At 35.3% G+C, this 17,734-nt stretch overlaps 1 protein-coding gene across 1 annotated transcript; it reads left to right on the forward strand.

Moving 5' to 3' along the window:
* Positions 1-5,248: 5,248 nt before the first annotated feature.
* Positions 5,249-7,871, forward strand: LOC130049192 (complement C1q-like protein 4). The gene is made up of 2 exons (XM_056146448.1): positions 5,249-5,330; positions 7,406-7,871. The coding sequence occupies exons 1-2, from the start codon at positions 5,285-5,287 to the stop codon at positions 7,807-7,809; spliced, it is 450 nt and encodes a 149-aa protein (XP_056002423.1). The 5' UTR covers positions 5,249-5,284; the 3' UTR covers positions 7,810-7,871.
* Positions 7,872-17,734: the final 9,863 nt, after the last annotated feature.

Here is a 17,734-nt window from a genome sequence, read left to right on the forward strand (position 1 = left end):
TAATTGAATTTCACATGATATTTTTTCTGACAAAATTAAATGGTATTACGAGAGAAGCCACCAGTCTTACAAAGTAAACGGAAACAATGTGTCAAACTGTGAAATGTTTGTAGTGATTTTTTTTTAGAATTACACAAAGGTTTTCCACAAGGTTCTACTCTTGGTCCTGCTATCTTTATTTTTCAAATTTGTCAGCGATTGTGACCTTTACATTTATGCTGATGACAATAATCTTTTAAACTCAAGAAACGACACTAACGCACTGGTAAATACTTTGGAAAAGCAATAGAAGAGATAATCGGTTGTGAAATAGATAACAGTACTATTTCTCCAGAAAATGAAATTAGTCTTTTTGGTGTTGATATAGAATTCGAATTTCAGTTCAGCAGCCATTTCTCAAATATCTATAAAAAAGCACCCCAACAGCTAAACGTCCTAAAAGTAAAATACGAAAGTTAGCAATGTTATCACACTTTTATCATGTTAAATGTCCACACCTGTCTACTGGTTTGACGTTTGTGTGGTGATAGAGAAACAGGAAATGGGAAATATCGGATAAGGGTTTTGCCTTTCGTACGATTATAAAGAAATCGCACGGGTTTCTTCTTGAAAATTTAAATTACCATTTTTTAAAACCCTGAAGCGTCAGAACGATGCCGTTAGAATGTTTTAGAGTTTTTAACATATAATACATGAACCTTACCTACCTACAAGATTTTCTTCAAAATAATAAGACACCGTATCCTTTAAGATACACACAAACTGCTGTTTTACTAAAGGTTAATCATCAACATATGTATTAAAGTATTTTAATCAAGGAGCTGCAAAACTATGAAATTTCTCTTTTAGAAATTAGAACCATTTCATATCTAACATTAGCAGTTGGTACGGAGATTGTTGAACGTGTAGCTAATCTTATGATAGAAGTAATTTACTGGCGAATGGAACACATATTGTTCCAAGTTTTTGGTATAGCAGATTTTTTTTTTTCAAATAATAATATGATAATGGTTACATGCAGGTTGCTGACCCCGAAGCGTGCTACTGCACCTCCAAAGCCGTGCACACTGTCCAACATTCTGTGCAAAACGTTCACTGTTCCGTGCAACCCATTCATCGTTCTGTAAAAGGTGAAGATAACTAACAGTGGTCTATCTCATTACTGCTGCAAAAATCGTTCCGTAAATGATCACGCGACGCCCAGAGAAACGTGCAGACCGTTTTACCTATGCCCTTAGAGGGTTATAGACCGTGCGAAACGTTCAAGTCCTTTCGCTAGGGAATCTGGAACAGGCGGGCGTTGCTGGAAATTTGAGCTAATATGTTGAAATGTCTTTGATGTGGCCGTCCACAAGTAAAATATACCAAAAATTGCATTAACCAAAATACATGTAATAATATTAAAACTACTGGGTAGGGCTAACGTCGGTAAACTCGTAGCTATAACCCTCAAAGTATATTGAACACCCTTGAAAGTCTCCAGAGACGTAATGTAATATATCTGCTCTCGTGATTCTTCTTCTATTTATGGGAATAATTTGTCTTCTTACACCTGTTTGTTCACATTTCGTTATTCAAAACTATTGTAATTATATAATTTGCTTTAGAAATGTCAGAATGAAAATGCAAAGAACGACATGTGTATCACTTGAATATGAAAGGTGAAGATAACGAACAGTAATCAATCTCATAACCCCTATAAGCAATATAAAATAGATAGTTGGGCAAACACGGACCTCTGGACACACCAGATATGGGATCAAGTGCCTAGGAGGAGTAAGCATTCCCTGTCGACCGGTCACATCCGCCGTAAGCCCTATATCCTGATCAGGTAAATGTAGGTATTCGTAGCCATGAACGGCCTAATAATCGGTATGAAACATGTCAGAGAGCATTTGACCTAATGATAGGTTGTATGGACGAACTAGATCGCTATAACGATTATAGAATTTGCGAAATGCTGACTTCAATCGAGACTGTGGAAACCCCTGCACCATCAATTTGTTTGTCAGTAGCTTGCTTCGATATAAAAACAGACTATACGCAGAACAAGCTCTTGCGTATCGAATAAGTTGAGAGATATAAACACCATATGCAGGTGATAATGGAATATTGCTACATCAATATGGGAAGTTGACGATGGAGAAGCTGAAATCATCCCGTTTGTGATACAGTTAAATTGTCAGTTTGCCCTAAATGTATATTTGTTGTCGGTATAATCTAGGCAAATTCCAAGGTGCTTTAACCATAATAGAGGTAAGATAGTACGGGTATTTGAAATCAACAGCAGTTTTACAGACTGGGGCAATTTGAATATGACAAAAGAGATGTGTATCTGTTCTCTCTCAAAAATGAATATGTGATATGCAGTAGCTTTCCTCGGGTTTAAATTTGAGAAAATTAAAACAATGTCAAAATCATTTCATGCTCAAAATTGCTAGAAATAGGTTTTGAATAAATTAATATAATAAATATTGCTACAAGAAAAAGAAGTACGATTAAAGTTAACCGTTTTTATTTATCTAATATCAGAGTGCAGTCGAAATTTTTAGCTGCAATATGCGATTGAAACACCAAGAACCGGCTGATAATTACTGTACTTAGTAATCATTTGCTTTATTTATTTAATTCATTTATCATGTATTTCATTTATTCATCAATCTGTGTAATTGATTTTTGAATGTTTATTTTTGCTTTGTATTGTTTCTTCTTATCCAAGGTGTCAGGTTCTTGTCGACAGGCTAGTACGGTGTCTAGATGTAGACTAATAACCACACCCAGGTCCAGTCCACCATCCCCGGAAATGTGTTTCAGTCTTACCTGATGTGAATGATAAATTCTTTTTATTTTTTTCTATGTTGCCATTCATATATACAACAATATATAGACAACACTAAGATCAAACTGGGAATACGATTGCCCTATCAAAATCTTGAGAACCGTTTAACTGACATATATCAAACTTGGTATACTGATTTACTCTAATGATTTTGAGGTCACGATGTTAAGGGTGAATATGGACACTGTCAGATATTTTCTGCTCAATTTATCGATAAACCTTTGCATGACAGTAAACAAGTTTAGCATACTGGTTCTAAATAAGGAATATATAAACCCTATTGATTTTGAGATCACTACATCAAAGGTCAAACTACTCTGGATATTTGCTATTGTCTATTCAGCAACTTCGGAAACCTCTTGCTTGAGAGACATCAAACTTGAAAACAGTTTGGGGAACCCTTTGTTTAAAAGACACCAAACTTAAAACTTTGGTATATGCTTAGCAGTAGATAAACCCTATTGATTTTAAGGCCACAACGTCTATGGTCAAATTGTTCGCTCATTATCGTGAGAACCCTTTGGTTGACAAACATCAAACTTGATACACTGATGCCTCCTTAGGAGTAAAGGACCCCAATTGGTTTTCGAGTCACAAGGTCGGTGGTCATGATTCAGATCACTGGTTGCTTGGAAAAGGCTGTTCAGTGTGTTGAGATATCAACCTTATGGTTGACACAGTCCATTAGATCATTGTTATTCACTCTCAATACAGACATTCTAATTATGAATGTGGTCATTTAGAATATTGTCGTACGGTGGTTACATGTTTCCAAAACGTTTTTTGTTTGGCAAGTGTACATCTCCAGTCGGTTACATTAACCCTAGATACATATTTGTCTGCATTCAATATGTGTAAGTGACGAGCGTGTCGTGCATAATACACACGTTTATTGATCTAACATGAAGTTATAATGAATAGTGTAATTTGTATATATCTGTTGTCTACTTCTGGACTGCATAATATCGATATGTTTGCTGAAAATGCTTATATGTACTTGGAGTTTTATATAGGAAATATTATCTACATTATTAAAAACTGTTAGAATATTTCAATCATAATGTCTATGATGTCAAAAAGTCTAGTCTTTAACTTATCGTGAATAAATGATCGTATATTTCAAACAATTCGGTTGATCATCACTGAAGAGACATTATTTGTCGGAATGCGCATCTGGTGCATCAAAATTGGTACCGTATAAGTTTTACATTATGACCCCTGGGTCGAGGCCTCTTCTGGTGGACTGTTAGTCCCCGAGGGTTTCTACAGCCCAGTAGGTAAGTACTTCGTTACTAGCTTGAAAATAGGGATGTATATTTATATGCTGTTACAAAATTTAGAAATTCATTTCAAAATTAAGGATTATCTCCCTCACGCATAGCTTTTATGCTTAGACGAATTTGACTCCACTTTTTTGGCACACTGTTTTTGTCTATAATAGCTCTAAAACTTCATCGTTGTTTCGGATTTCAAACAATTCCGTTGAGCATCACTGAAGATACATTATTTGTCAAAATCCGCATCTGGTGCATCTGGTGTATCAAAATTGGTTTTACATAGTGTTGAAAAGTCATAGATTTTGATGTTATTGATTTTGGAGGAGTTTTGCGATTTGAAGTTTGCTAAACGTTCTTTAGATTTTTTTTAGAATCCACATTTGATTAACATCAATTCTGGCATATGTAGTCGCACAGTAAGTTTGAAGTTTCTACTTCACAACTGTTAATATTTTTCGTGAGGAACAAAGATAGGGGTTTAATAGAGCAGTTACTGGATCCAGTAATGTATCTTTGTAAGGGTTTTATGTGTATAATGTGATAAGGAAGAAATATATCATTTATGTGATTAACGTCCCCGTGGATTATCGTTTCCCAAATTAATTCGAATAAAACAAATACACGCATTGAACAAAACATCTTTCTTTTGAATAAAAATCTCAATGAAAGTCATTTCTTCATTCATATTCAGCGATACATGTGTCTACAGAAAATCTTGGTTACTTTCCTTATCCAAAGTTTGGTATACATTGGCCTAGCTGGCTTCAACCATGTTCACTTTTTGCGTAACACAAACAGAGAAAGACGTGCTTGGCCTAATGACTATTTTCCGTGAGAGTCGTGATACATCTGTTCATGTTGCGTGCGTGTGCAGTAGAATGGCCATTTTTATCTTTGTTGTTTTTAGTTTTGCATTATCAACAGACAGGTGGGAATGTCTTTTTTATCCATTTGAAAAATATATAAGTTTTACATAGAAAGTTTACATGGTAATGTGCTTCACTTATCTTGACATGTAATAATCCTGTGTATTTACTGATTTTTATGGATTTCAAAGCAATATAAAACTGATGTATATCTTATACTATCGTTAACTCATTGTGTTAATTTGAAATTCATGTGTTACATACAGAGCGCAGTCACTGTGTAGCAGAAATAACGTCTGAACATGAAGCACACCACTTTAGTCGTGATTTGTGCCTTGATTGCAAAAGGTAATTACATTTTTGTTCTTAAGAAATGCAAGTTACGGTTAATATTTTTTATGCCTCCTCCTTACCAAACACAAGAAAATTCCAATGTTGTTGAAAATTCAACATGTATAATAGAGACAAAATGAATAGATCATGTGACTACAGATATAACATGTATAATAGGGACAAAATATAGCAGATCAGATGATCACAAAAATGCCACCAACTAATACCAAGTGTACTTTGGTCAATCATTCAATGGCAGGCCTGCTACATCATAAAAAATACACCTATCCAATATTCATATTTTACCGGTATTAAGAGAACAAAGGTAACACGTATGTGAGTAGCCAATAGGAATATCAACAAAATTATGTGCAAAGGCGGGATCATCGCCCACAAGTTGAGTAGATCATGGAACTTTGAAATTACCTCACCCCACAAAAGCCTATGCTTGCACATCTTCCTTAGCAGCAAACAATATCTCATACAAGCTACATCATCAGTAATTATATCCATGATGTCTACATACCAAATGTAAGGTATTACCGGCCCCAGCACGTAATACTGAAACAAGTTACATATCAAACAATTATATACAAACGTCTAGTGTATTACCGGCCCGAGCAGGTATTGCTGAATACAAGCTACATATCAGGCAATTATATAAAAACTGTCAGAAGACAAAATTGGGTATCACTAATTATCCTTTTTTTTTTGGTTAACGCGAAGCGATAAAATAATTACGTTTCAATTGGCTACTGGTTCCAACCAACACGACTTGCAACAATACCGCCTTCGTTTCTAAGGCTCATTATTACAATTGTATTTAAGAACTTCATTCTTATTCCATAACCCAACTTGTACTTAAAGATTGGTTTCAGAAAGCCTTATGAAGATACATTGGTGGATCTAGTAAATATTCAAAAAGCCATCTTTGCTACCCACGAAAATATTAAATGCTGCAAAGAACAAACTTCAGTTTGCCAGAATATACATGCAAGAGGTAGTGCTAATTAATTATGGTTCCAAAGAACCTTCTCCTGAAGTGATTGATTGACTGAGGCTTTACGCCGTTTTTGGCAATATTTCAGCCATTTTACGGCCGCTTTCCTGAAGTGACAAACTTTTCAAAAGTGAATAGAATGATCAATGTCATGATTTTTTGTCAACAAATTACAGTATCATTGCTGATGATGATTTTAGAAACTGGACCTTTTGAAATCATAAACTCCTGCTTCTTCCTAAAAGAGGAAGTGTGGAATATTCATATATTGTGATCAGCATTGCAAAGACTAAGTTTCTGAAACGTCATTCTGATTCTGCGCACAAGTAATCTGAAGTCGATATTAAAATGAGATCGTAGTCCCTCATTGGCAAAACTTACGTAGTGTTTGAAAAATCACGTCTTTTATCAGCCTGTTAAATTATCAAAGAGCTTGTACAGGAGAGGAAAAATATTTTGTTGTGATCTTGAAATTGACATATTACATGCATCGACGACGCTTCATTTATTAATGATAGTCATTTCCATTGTCGAATCGATATTTCCCAGCAAACTTCAAATTAAAGAAAAATCTGTTTTTACTTCGATACTTTACTCGAATACTCCATTTACCTGATCAAGATATTGGCTCATCAATCGTGTAGGCGGTCGACAGGGGATACTTACTCCTCCCAGGCACCTTATCACACCTTTGGGAAATACAAGGATCCGTGTTTGTCCTACTCTATTTGTAGGAATTATTAGATTGTTACCATTTTTAAAGTAGACGTTAACGGGAAAATACGTATTCAACTTTATGGCAACATCAGCTTCTCCATTGTCAGCTTGTTGTGGTGTTGCTAGGTGTTCGTGTCTGTTTTGCTCCCATTTTTGCATTGTTAATTGGATTTATGAGGTTGACCATTACTTCTTACTTATACGTGTGTATAATAGCTGAGAACCTTAAGTGCCCTACCAATAGAGAATATTCCATGCGCTGCTTGTACCGAGCTGTCAGTTAATAGTTAACCACACTATAGCAGAATGCTGCTTTCCCCCGAGGTAGAGGAAATTATACACAATGATATAGATCCTAGATGTATTTTTCTAGGTGAATTGCTCCCTGCCATTGGGTTCAGTGCCCGTCTTTCCCGAAGTGTCTACCTTGGAAACGGACAGGCCGTAAAATACGACCGAGTGATTACTAATTATGGAAACGGATACAACAAGTGGACTGGTCACTTCACAGCGCCTAGAAAAGGACTGTACTTGTTTTCCTGTTCCATTATGGCCGGAAGAAAAACCCTTATTCACATTGAAATAGTCAAAAACGGAAGAAGAATATCGGCCATTTTTGCCAATGACTCTGGCTTTGATCAGAGTTCACAGACTGTTGTACTATTTCTAAAGAGGGGAGATTCTGTTTGGACAAGGCAACGCGATAGGGGACGACATCTGCATGACCATGTGGGGTATAACATGTTCACTGGAGTTCTGATATCAAAAAACGTTTAACATGTTTATATGTTCTCTCTAATATGATGACTGAAATAAATTGTGGGAAAATGAGACACATAGTTTGGTAATTTTTTTTTTTTTTTTTTTTTTACAAACAATCATTTTCGCATACACCCCACACAAACACGTATTCCAGATAAGTTATCAATATTTCCAGAGGTATCAAAGTAAAACATTTTATTCAAAAAGTGACATTTATTTGAAATGGATATTAAAGTATGACCAATTCATATATTGAAAGAGGTATCATTTGTTTATGAAAGGCGAGGTTTGATGCTCCATTTCTACAATTTTTAAAAGAAATAAAAACCAGTGAAATCTTTAGTATATTGGTCAATAAGAATACATTTATTTGTAATCCTAGAGGACAAAGTTTCAATTATCAAACTTTTTGAAAATTTGACATGTAACCCTTTGAAGTTGTTTAAATATTTGAGTACAACTTTCATGAAGTGAATTACATCGAAGAAACTAGATTAAGGCATACATTTCAAAGGAATGATAGAAGAGATTCATTTCAATTCCTTGACCATTTCATTTTCTCCGCGAGAGTCAGAATCCTGCGGACTACTTCCGGTCAACCGAAATGGACACCAATCGCATGTTTACGGACAAGAAAGACATTAAACTGGCAAATAACGGTTGTCAAACGGAGGTCCACGGGAACAGTACAGATCCGCTCATTCAACAATGAAAGAACGTTTTATCAGTTAATCATGTGCCTCGTGTTCGTTTAACCCGGTAATTGTCCGTTATTCAGACGGCAATGTCCGTTAATAGAACCTTCGGGATCTCTCTAGATTCAAACAGGGTTTGGGTCGATCTGCTCTTCTGCAGCAATGTCAATGACAGAGGGAGGACATCGGCGTCTTGTAGCATTTCCCCGTGCCCTGATTTTACTCTTCTTAACATTTGCAGTCCTTCCTAACGAGTTATCATGAAAATTTGTCTTGAAGGGTGATGCGTCTGGAAATATATATTCACTTTCGATGTCCCACGTTCGTTTAACACGGTACTTGACCGTTATTTAGACGGTGTTGTCCGTTATTAATACAGTGTTGTCCGCTTTTTGCCACATACACGTCCAGTAATTATGGTTTTATATGATGTATACACCGACTGCAGGAGCTCCAAGTAGCGGCGGCGAGAATGACTTTCATCAACAGATACCAACATAAATCATTATGTCACAATTACTTTTGTCCGTGCGACATCTGTTTATCCTATCCGCTAAGGTATCGCTGCGTCTAAAGTCTACATTTATGGTACTTCACCTAAGTCGGTAACGTCTCAGCGTAATTGAAAATTTTTTCGACAGGACATAACACAAGCAAACAAACTTTATTTACAAGACTGAAAACGTCAGTATTTGTACCATTGCTTATAAATTTCCAATTTTGCACGGTGAATCTCAAGGTGACTGAAGAGTTAACTTAGATAAGTATTGATTTGAGATAACAATCGGGTTATGACCATTTAAAGAAATTGTGGAAACATTTTTGTTAGATTTGAAAAAATTACAAAGACCAAAAATGTTAGAAATTTGTATTGATTGATTCAAACGCAAATATAACTGTAACTTGTTGAACATGATATAACATGTACTATACTTAACATAAATTCGGATGGTAGAAACCATCAATTTCGAATGAGAAATGCTCAGTTTCTAGGGCTAAAATTTTTAATATTTCAAGATGCATGTGGACTGGGTTCTTAATTGTAACATAAGTTACCTTTCTTGTCACATAAACATTTTCTTTAACATTGTCAACGGAATCTCATAAGGGCTATTATATATTGAATCATTAATGCTGGATTTCATGTAAAATTTGAATAATCAACAATGTTTTAAACAATTGTTTATAAAAGATCATGCACAAAATAATCAAGTGACCAAAATGTCACAGTCAATTAATTTCTGAATATTATATTTTTTTGGCCTAAGTTTTTATGTTTTAAAAATATAGGGCGCAATACCAATCATCATTATGATAATCATTATGCAATAGATTAGCCTCGACAGTGATATACCACTAAATTATGGAGTTGAGTTTGAGACTCACTATGTACTGTCAAGCCTCTCATGTTACTTTTATAGATTATTCTTGCTATTCCTTTTACACAAATATCAACAAAGAATTGATTGTTGCATAATGCCAAATCGTATACCTTTACTTATTTAGTTTAAATTTGGTCAAAATAAATACAAGATTTTGTTCCTTTATTGTAGCCCAACCCAACCCTACCATGTTTTGAAAATACTTAAATTACACTTCCTAAGGATGTTTGCATATCAATAATAGTATTTATCTTATACATGTTGTCTGTATTCCTAGTGAGATAAAACATTATCTTTATCACACGGCCGTTTGATAAAGCACTTCCAGTCCGAACTACTTTTGACACTGTCCCCGCTTGGATCAGGATGACATATTTTCTGTGTTGATGCATATCGATACATGGAATAAAACGTATAACTTGTTATTCTGTATTTATTTAGAATTTCTTTTATAGCAAAATCAAAATGATATTGCCCCGACTGACCTAATGCAAGTTAACGGTCATAAAAATGTCAACTCCATCAATAACTGCTCAAAAATATTACGATAAGAAAACAAAGAGATGTCCACACTATCATCAACAAGGAATTCACCGCCTACTGGACAGGCTTAATCGAAAGTACCTCGACCTTCACAATCATTCACAAGCACAGTCTCTTTTCTTTGAAGCCATATTGAATGTAATAAATCTTAACAGCTTTACTTACTAGATTTCTAACTTACTGAAGTGCCTCAGGATTTCCTCTCACCCTCAGTTTCAAAGAAACCACGTGAATAAAATCCAAATACACAAACACTTCTATTTTTCATTGTAAACTGTTGAACATTCTAATAACGCTGCATTAAAATATTAGGCCTATTTTCAAATATCGGTATTACAAATCCAATCAGCTGTTTGTACCATGCTGGGGATCATTATCCAAATTAAACGAAAATAAGACGTATAAGATAAATAGAACATCTATAATTGCGCATTTTGATTTTGGGTTTATCCAACTCGTTGATATGATGTATTTATTTGGCAAGCCTTGCGAATAAATACACTATATTAACTCGTTGGATAAATCAAATATCAAAACACGTAATATATGATATCCTCTATATCATGGTCATGTTCTTGAAAAGGTTTTATTGTATACCCTCATGTAAAACTTGTATTCTATTTTCTGACGTACATGCTGGCATTGCTGCCCAATACATGAACTAAGGCAAAAGAAATTTTGAATGCATTTAGATAAGAGATGACACCTAGATAGTGAAGATCCGCCATTACCCGCTCCTTATTTTTACAAAGCGACTTTTAGCTCTTCTGAGCCGAAGGCTCAAAGAGTTAATCATATGGCCATGTCTGGCGTGCGATGTGCATCAACTTTTTGGGAAAAGGGCTATATCTCAAGAACCCCTTGGCCAATTTTTGTCAAATTTGTCACAGGGTATCCTTGGCCAAAGGGCTTTCATTTGTACAAACACTAAGGATGTGGCCCTTTAACAAGGGGATATAATTAGGAAAATACCAACAAAAGTAGTGGTTTGCTAAAAAATCTTCTTCTCAAGAACCACTGGGCAAATGATCACCAAACTTATGCATGAGGATAGATTGTAGAAAAAAATGTTCAAGGCATTATCCTGGGGCAAAAGGTGTGGTATCAAGGTCACTTCAAAATTGACCTTAACTTTAATTGTGTTAAAACTTTGATATTTTGCTTATTATAAAGACTAGGATCTACATATTTTGTCAGTTGATGCATCTTAGGACCTAGTATCATGTTGTCTCAAAAGTAAGTCATGACGACCTACTTTTGGAATTTCGCAGGTAATTATCATTTAATGGATTTTGATGCATATCTTAGACACTTTTGAGCCTATGATCATCAAAAGTTGTCAGTTGATGGATCATGGGATCTTAAACTGCGTCAAGTGAAAAGTATGTCACCTTGACCTACTTTCTGAATTTTATGGTTAATCATTTATGAATACATTTTAGGTTGTTATTACAATTACGGAGAGGTTTACAATCATCAAACCTTGTAAGTTGATGTGTCTAGAATGCTCGAAACATATTTATAAAAAAAAAGTAGGTCACAGTGACCTATTTTTTGAATTTTGAAGACATTTAAATTTAACTTTTTCAATTTTAGATGCTTATTTTCATCACTATGAAAGCTAGGATCATTAAACTTTGTCAGTTGATGAATCTTGAGTCTTCATAGTTTGTTAACCAAAAAGTAGGCAACCGTGACCTACCTTTGGAATTTGAAGACTATATTTTAATATTTCAGATACTATTTGACTTACAATCATCAAACTTTGTCAGTTGATGGGTCTTGGGTCTTCAGAGTGTGTCGACCAAAAAGTAGGTCACTGTGGCTTTCATTTGGAATTTGACGTTTATATCTGAATATTTCAGATACTATTTGACTTCAATTATCAAACTTTGTCAGTTGATGCATCTTGAGTCTTTCGAGTGTGTCGACCAAAAAGTAGATCACTGTGGCTTTCTTTTGGAATTTAACAGCTATATTTGAATACTATTTAACTTCAGTGTGTCGACCAAAAGTAAGTCACCGTGACCTACTTTTGGACAGTTACATTTAAATGTTCAGGTACTATTTGACTTAACATCATCAAACTTTGTTAATTGATGAATCTTGGTTAGTGAGAATTTTTGCCTGTTCTACAATGTATCAGAAGAGCGATTCTAGGCCCATGGGCCTCTTGTTTGATCTTGACCCACTTATGCAGTGACGGATAAAGTACAGATATAATATACAAAGGCGCGTGCAGTGTGGAATAAAATTTAATGTAGATATAGTATACAAAGGCGCGTGCAGTGACGGGGTAAAATACAACGTAGATATGATACACAAAGGCGCGTGCAGGGACGGGTAAATTACAGTGTACATATAATACACAATGGCGCGTGCAGTCACGGGTAAATTATAGTTTACATATAATACACAAAGGCGAGGGTAGTAAAGGGGGTAAACAGTAATACATATATAATAAAAAAAGGTGCGTATATTACAATGCATGTGCAGTTCACATTTAAAATACAAAGTATTTGGGTGTCATGAAGGTAGACATTTTTTGTTAGATGCAAGGCTTATTTTTTCGTACAAGAAATGTTGGTTTCCAGTGATTCGTTCAAGCGAATGTCCCGACAAAATATCACAGGTATGCTGCATTATCACATTTCATTGAGATAGTCGACCTAACATAAAAGAACAAACTCTACCTGTGTAGTGTTATCAAGATGAACCATCAGAAATTGCAGTAATTAATTGTTACGAGAATCGGACGTGTTTTAAGATAAACGCAGTGTTATCATTACTTCGGTGGATTTCAAGGTGAATTTGGAGAGGGAGAAAATCAGTATATTTAAAAAAGGATGTAAAAAACTCAAACATGCTTAAAATGTTTGTAGAGGGTGTTGAAATATCGAGGACAATAATATCATATTCATAACGAGGTCATCATTTTGTAAAATGAAAAGGCTTATGAACAATTAATGGAATCACAACGAGAAGTTATCCTCAGGTTATACTAATTACTATATGTATTTTAAAATCAATATAACTTGTTACGAAAAAATTCATATTTGCATAATTCAACAATGTACAAATAACCGTTAATATACTTAATGATATATCAATATGATTATAAATAACGGTATTTACAGGAACCAATTTCAATAAAACCAATGAAGTTTTCGTTATAAAAAAGATCTCATGATATCCTATTAATATTCATGTCAGCGGTCAAATGAAATTGACCATTGAAATCACTAAAGTCAAAAATTCAGAATGTTTTCTGTGTTATACAAAATCATAGTTATCATTAAATAATGATGATTTTTTGATAGCAATTTTATTCAGTTTTTGATGTGCAAATTTCTAAAGACCATAGAAAATGAGTTTTAATCGTTAGTAGTTGGGTTTCCATTGGAATGAAATGTTTGATTTTTTAATAAAACTGAAAAATAAGCCATCACAAATAATTGTTTTTATGCCGCCGGAATGACTGTACTTGAGAAAAAAAATGGCATATCTGGGCTCATTTTTTTAATGTTGAGATATGACATTCACCACTTGACCCAAATATGGACTGTACGGATCTTTTGTATATTTTGGACATGATGAAATATGACCTGATTGAAATATCTATTGCAAAGAAACATTGGGTAAATTTAGAGGCAATTTTTATTGTTAAGATATGACACCACAACTTGTCTGAAATTTGGAATATACAGAAAAACAATGTACATATAAGATCATTTAAGGTCATGTTTCAATATTAAAACTTGATCTAACCAGTAATTATCCCTGGGGATCATTTTGATAAGGGTCAAAATTTTACCCGTGGGAGGGCAGTTAACTAACGGTCTGGGTCAGTTTTCAACGTTGAAAATGATGAAACATCCGTTGAAAATGACCCCCTAGGATCGCATTTCGACGGACTCTCTATTCATGTTACACAGGCTGTACCCATCTTTTGTTTAGTTGTGAAATGATGCTATAAACATGTGTATTTTTCAAAAGTAGAATTTAAATGCTGGAATACCAGACAACCTTCATCCGCGTTCACATTCATTACGACATGATCAGGATCACCTGATGGAATTCATGATAGCTGAAGTTGCTGCCCCACATTGACGAGTGTATTTTCTCAATATGAAAATTGAAACAAGCAAAATTGAATTGATTGGTTCTTTTTTTACCCTATGCGAACATGTTATTCATATTGAGACGTCACCAACTGTAGGTGAAGTAATGCAATTTTTAGACATCTTTAGTAATCTCCGTAGCAGTGATGAAAAGTGAAGATAACGAACAGTGATCAATTTCATAACTCCTATCAGAAATACAAAATCGATAGTTGGGCAAACACGGACCGCTGGACACACCAAAGGTGGGATCAGGTGGCTACAAGGAGTAAGCATCCCCTGTCGACCGGTCACACCCGTTTTGAGCCCTATGACCTGATGAGATAAACGTGACGCTTCTTCAATTTGCTGACAACGACACGACACTGGACCTCAGTTTTTAAGGTCATATCCGAAAGAACCGTGATTGTCACTTCAAAATCCTAAACTTTTATTACCTTTGTTTTTGCCATGACACGAGCATATAGACGGGAATTGCCGCCATTAATTATCCCCATGTTTCTGGAAATTTGATTATGCCATATGACAATAACATTTCTAATTTGAAAAAAAACCCAGCGTGGAGCTTCTCCCTTGGCTAGATTTTATAATATAGTTGAGGAGTTACTCTACGTCGTCATAATGACTTCTTTCTTCTTAAAAAACCACCGATCAAGAGGTAAAACGGTCGCCAAACATGCGGAGGGTTGGGTCTAGAAGGCCGTTCGATCCCGGCCGCGAAATACCTAAGTCGTTAAAACAGATAGTGACAGTTCCATTGCCAAACGCTCGGCATCATGAATGAATGCCACAAGTCATCTGAGATTACCTTAAAAACGGATAACCCGTGTCAAGCTAACAAACCTTCTCTGTTCAATGGCTGTGAGCGCCAAGCATAGACCTACATTTGAAGCTCTTCATCGATCTTGGTGACGTTTCCATTTGAGTGAAAACCTCAAGGGGGACCTTAAAGAATATACAATCAATCAATCAATTCTTTTGAAATATGAATAAAATATAAAAATGTAGTAATGTTTGTTCATACATTTCAAATATCTTTGCCTAGTCGTGTAGCTCAGTAGGTAGCCCATCGACTGATGAACTGTAGATCGCAGTTTCGAGTAGAGTATTATGTGTTGTCAGATTGCTTTCTACTAAAACTGCCTTTTTTAATAGAAAAATTTGAAAGTTTTCGATTATCAAATATTGTTGAAGTGCGATTATCACGCCAAGGTGCGATGGTTTGTTGAAATTATGAACCCAAAAGTGCGACAGCCCGTTATTTGTAGGTGCAGCACGCCAAAATGCGATGGCCTGACACTCCAAAGTCCGATGGTGCGGACTAGAGTAACGTTTGTGATGTCACATTATGTGACGTCATTTGTAATGTTTTTCATAATCAAACCGAAGACATGCGATTTCCGTTTACCCCCAACGACTGTTCTTTCTGCTGGCACAAACGTCTTTGGAGTGTTACAGGAAGTCTAGGTGATTAAGATGGGTATTGAAAATAGTAAAGAGAAGGTCTGCCCTGTTGAAGATTGTGAGAACGGCAAAGTACAAGTAGATATCTAAACATGCTGTAATTCATGCTGTAATTCATGATAAACCATTGCTTGTGATGTACATGTAATAAATTTCAGGGAAGGTATGATATAATGCAAAACATTCTATGTGATTTCGCATTTGGAAGTATTGTGCTTAATAACACAACAGCTGAATGGTAATGAAATAATTTTTATCATTATTACTATTTTCATGGATTTTCGCATTGCTATTTTAGTGAAACAGCACATGGCTGGTACACTCTGTGCTTAAATACTGTGTCCATGTTTGCAAACCAATGGAGGTCGGTATGTCACTCCGTCGCACTTTTGTGCATTAATGTTTACCATTGCACTTTGTCGTGTCATACCATCGGTGTTTGGCGCCTGAGCGATGACCATCGGTTCTTGTCGTGTCATACTATTGTAGGTCGGCGCATACGCACTTTGGCGTGGCCATCACTCTTGGTACCCTACACACATCCTCTGCTTTTCATCCATATCAAATTTATCTGGTGTAGCATTCCTCCTTAAATAAATCCTATGAAGAAAGGTTTTCTTCTTTAATCTCTGTTCAAAGTCTCTAGTTCAACAAAACGTAAACTATTATTAAAATAAAACTGGAAAATGTAATTCAGGATAAGCTAACATGCACGAGTACAACAGAAGTTTAATCATACACGTGTAAATGTACATAGATATCTAAAGGTTCTTTATTCCACTCACCTCAATCTACAATAGAAAATAAATGAAGTATATAAAACACAATTGTTCAAATTATCTTTCAAACCCTTTCACTAGAAATGAATTTATTTACAATGATTTCTTTTTTAAAAAAGAAACCATTTGTCTGTAATCTATATATTAGGAGAGAATGTAGTGGCGGATCTTGAAAGTTTAGAAAGGAAGTGGGTGAGGGAGAGTAAATGACTGGAGGTGTGAGGGCTAACTTGTAAGGCCCCAGTGGGTTCAGAATAAGAAGGTGGTATGTCAACAACAACATGTACATACAGGATGTGAAGGATAATTAATAAACTGAATATCACTGAATTCAATCGTGGGTGTTTGTATGCAGTGAATGAATTAAGTGAGAGTTAGAGAGTGGTTTGCATAGCAACAATTCATACACTTACTTTTACTAACACATGCCGACTTTTAGATGGACACGTAAGAGAAAAGGGCAGTCTCATCTGTTTAAATGTGTTATCGCCCTAACCTATCCACCCCACCCCACGATGAATTAGGACTTTAGAATTTAGAACCACCCTCTTAAGTAGCTTGCTCTATTCGTGTAAATAAATTCAAGACAAACTTTAGATTTCTATACACTATCTAAATACAAAGTATATACAGTGAAACTTCTCTAAACCGACCTGCTCTCGGACCGAAAAAAAAATGGCCGGTTTAGAGGGGTGGCCGCTTTACCGAGAATTTAGAATTTAGATATTTTATCTCAATATTCACAAAGTAGGTACCGTTCACTTTGTTCTGGTGATCTATGATTGGTGATCGGTTTAGATCAAATTAGTTCACTTGTACCTACAGATAATTATAAACACCAAGAAATATCCTCGCTGAAGTCATCTGATTTTAAACTGGAAATATATAACAGAATACATAAAGAAAAGACAGAGGCCTATTATTGGAATTCCTCTTACCCATAAAAACTCTGTTTA

This window comes from Ostrea edulis, chromosome 8, assembly GCF_947568905.1.
Source record: "Ostrea edulis chromosome 8, xbOstEdul1.1, whole genome shotgun sequence".
NCBI classification, from domain to species: domain Eukaryota; kingdom Metazoa; phylum Mollusca; class Bivalvia; order Ostreida; family Ostreidae; genus Ostrea; species Ostrea edulis.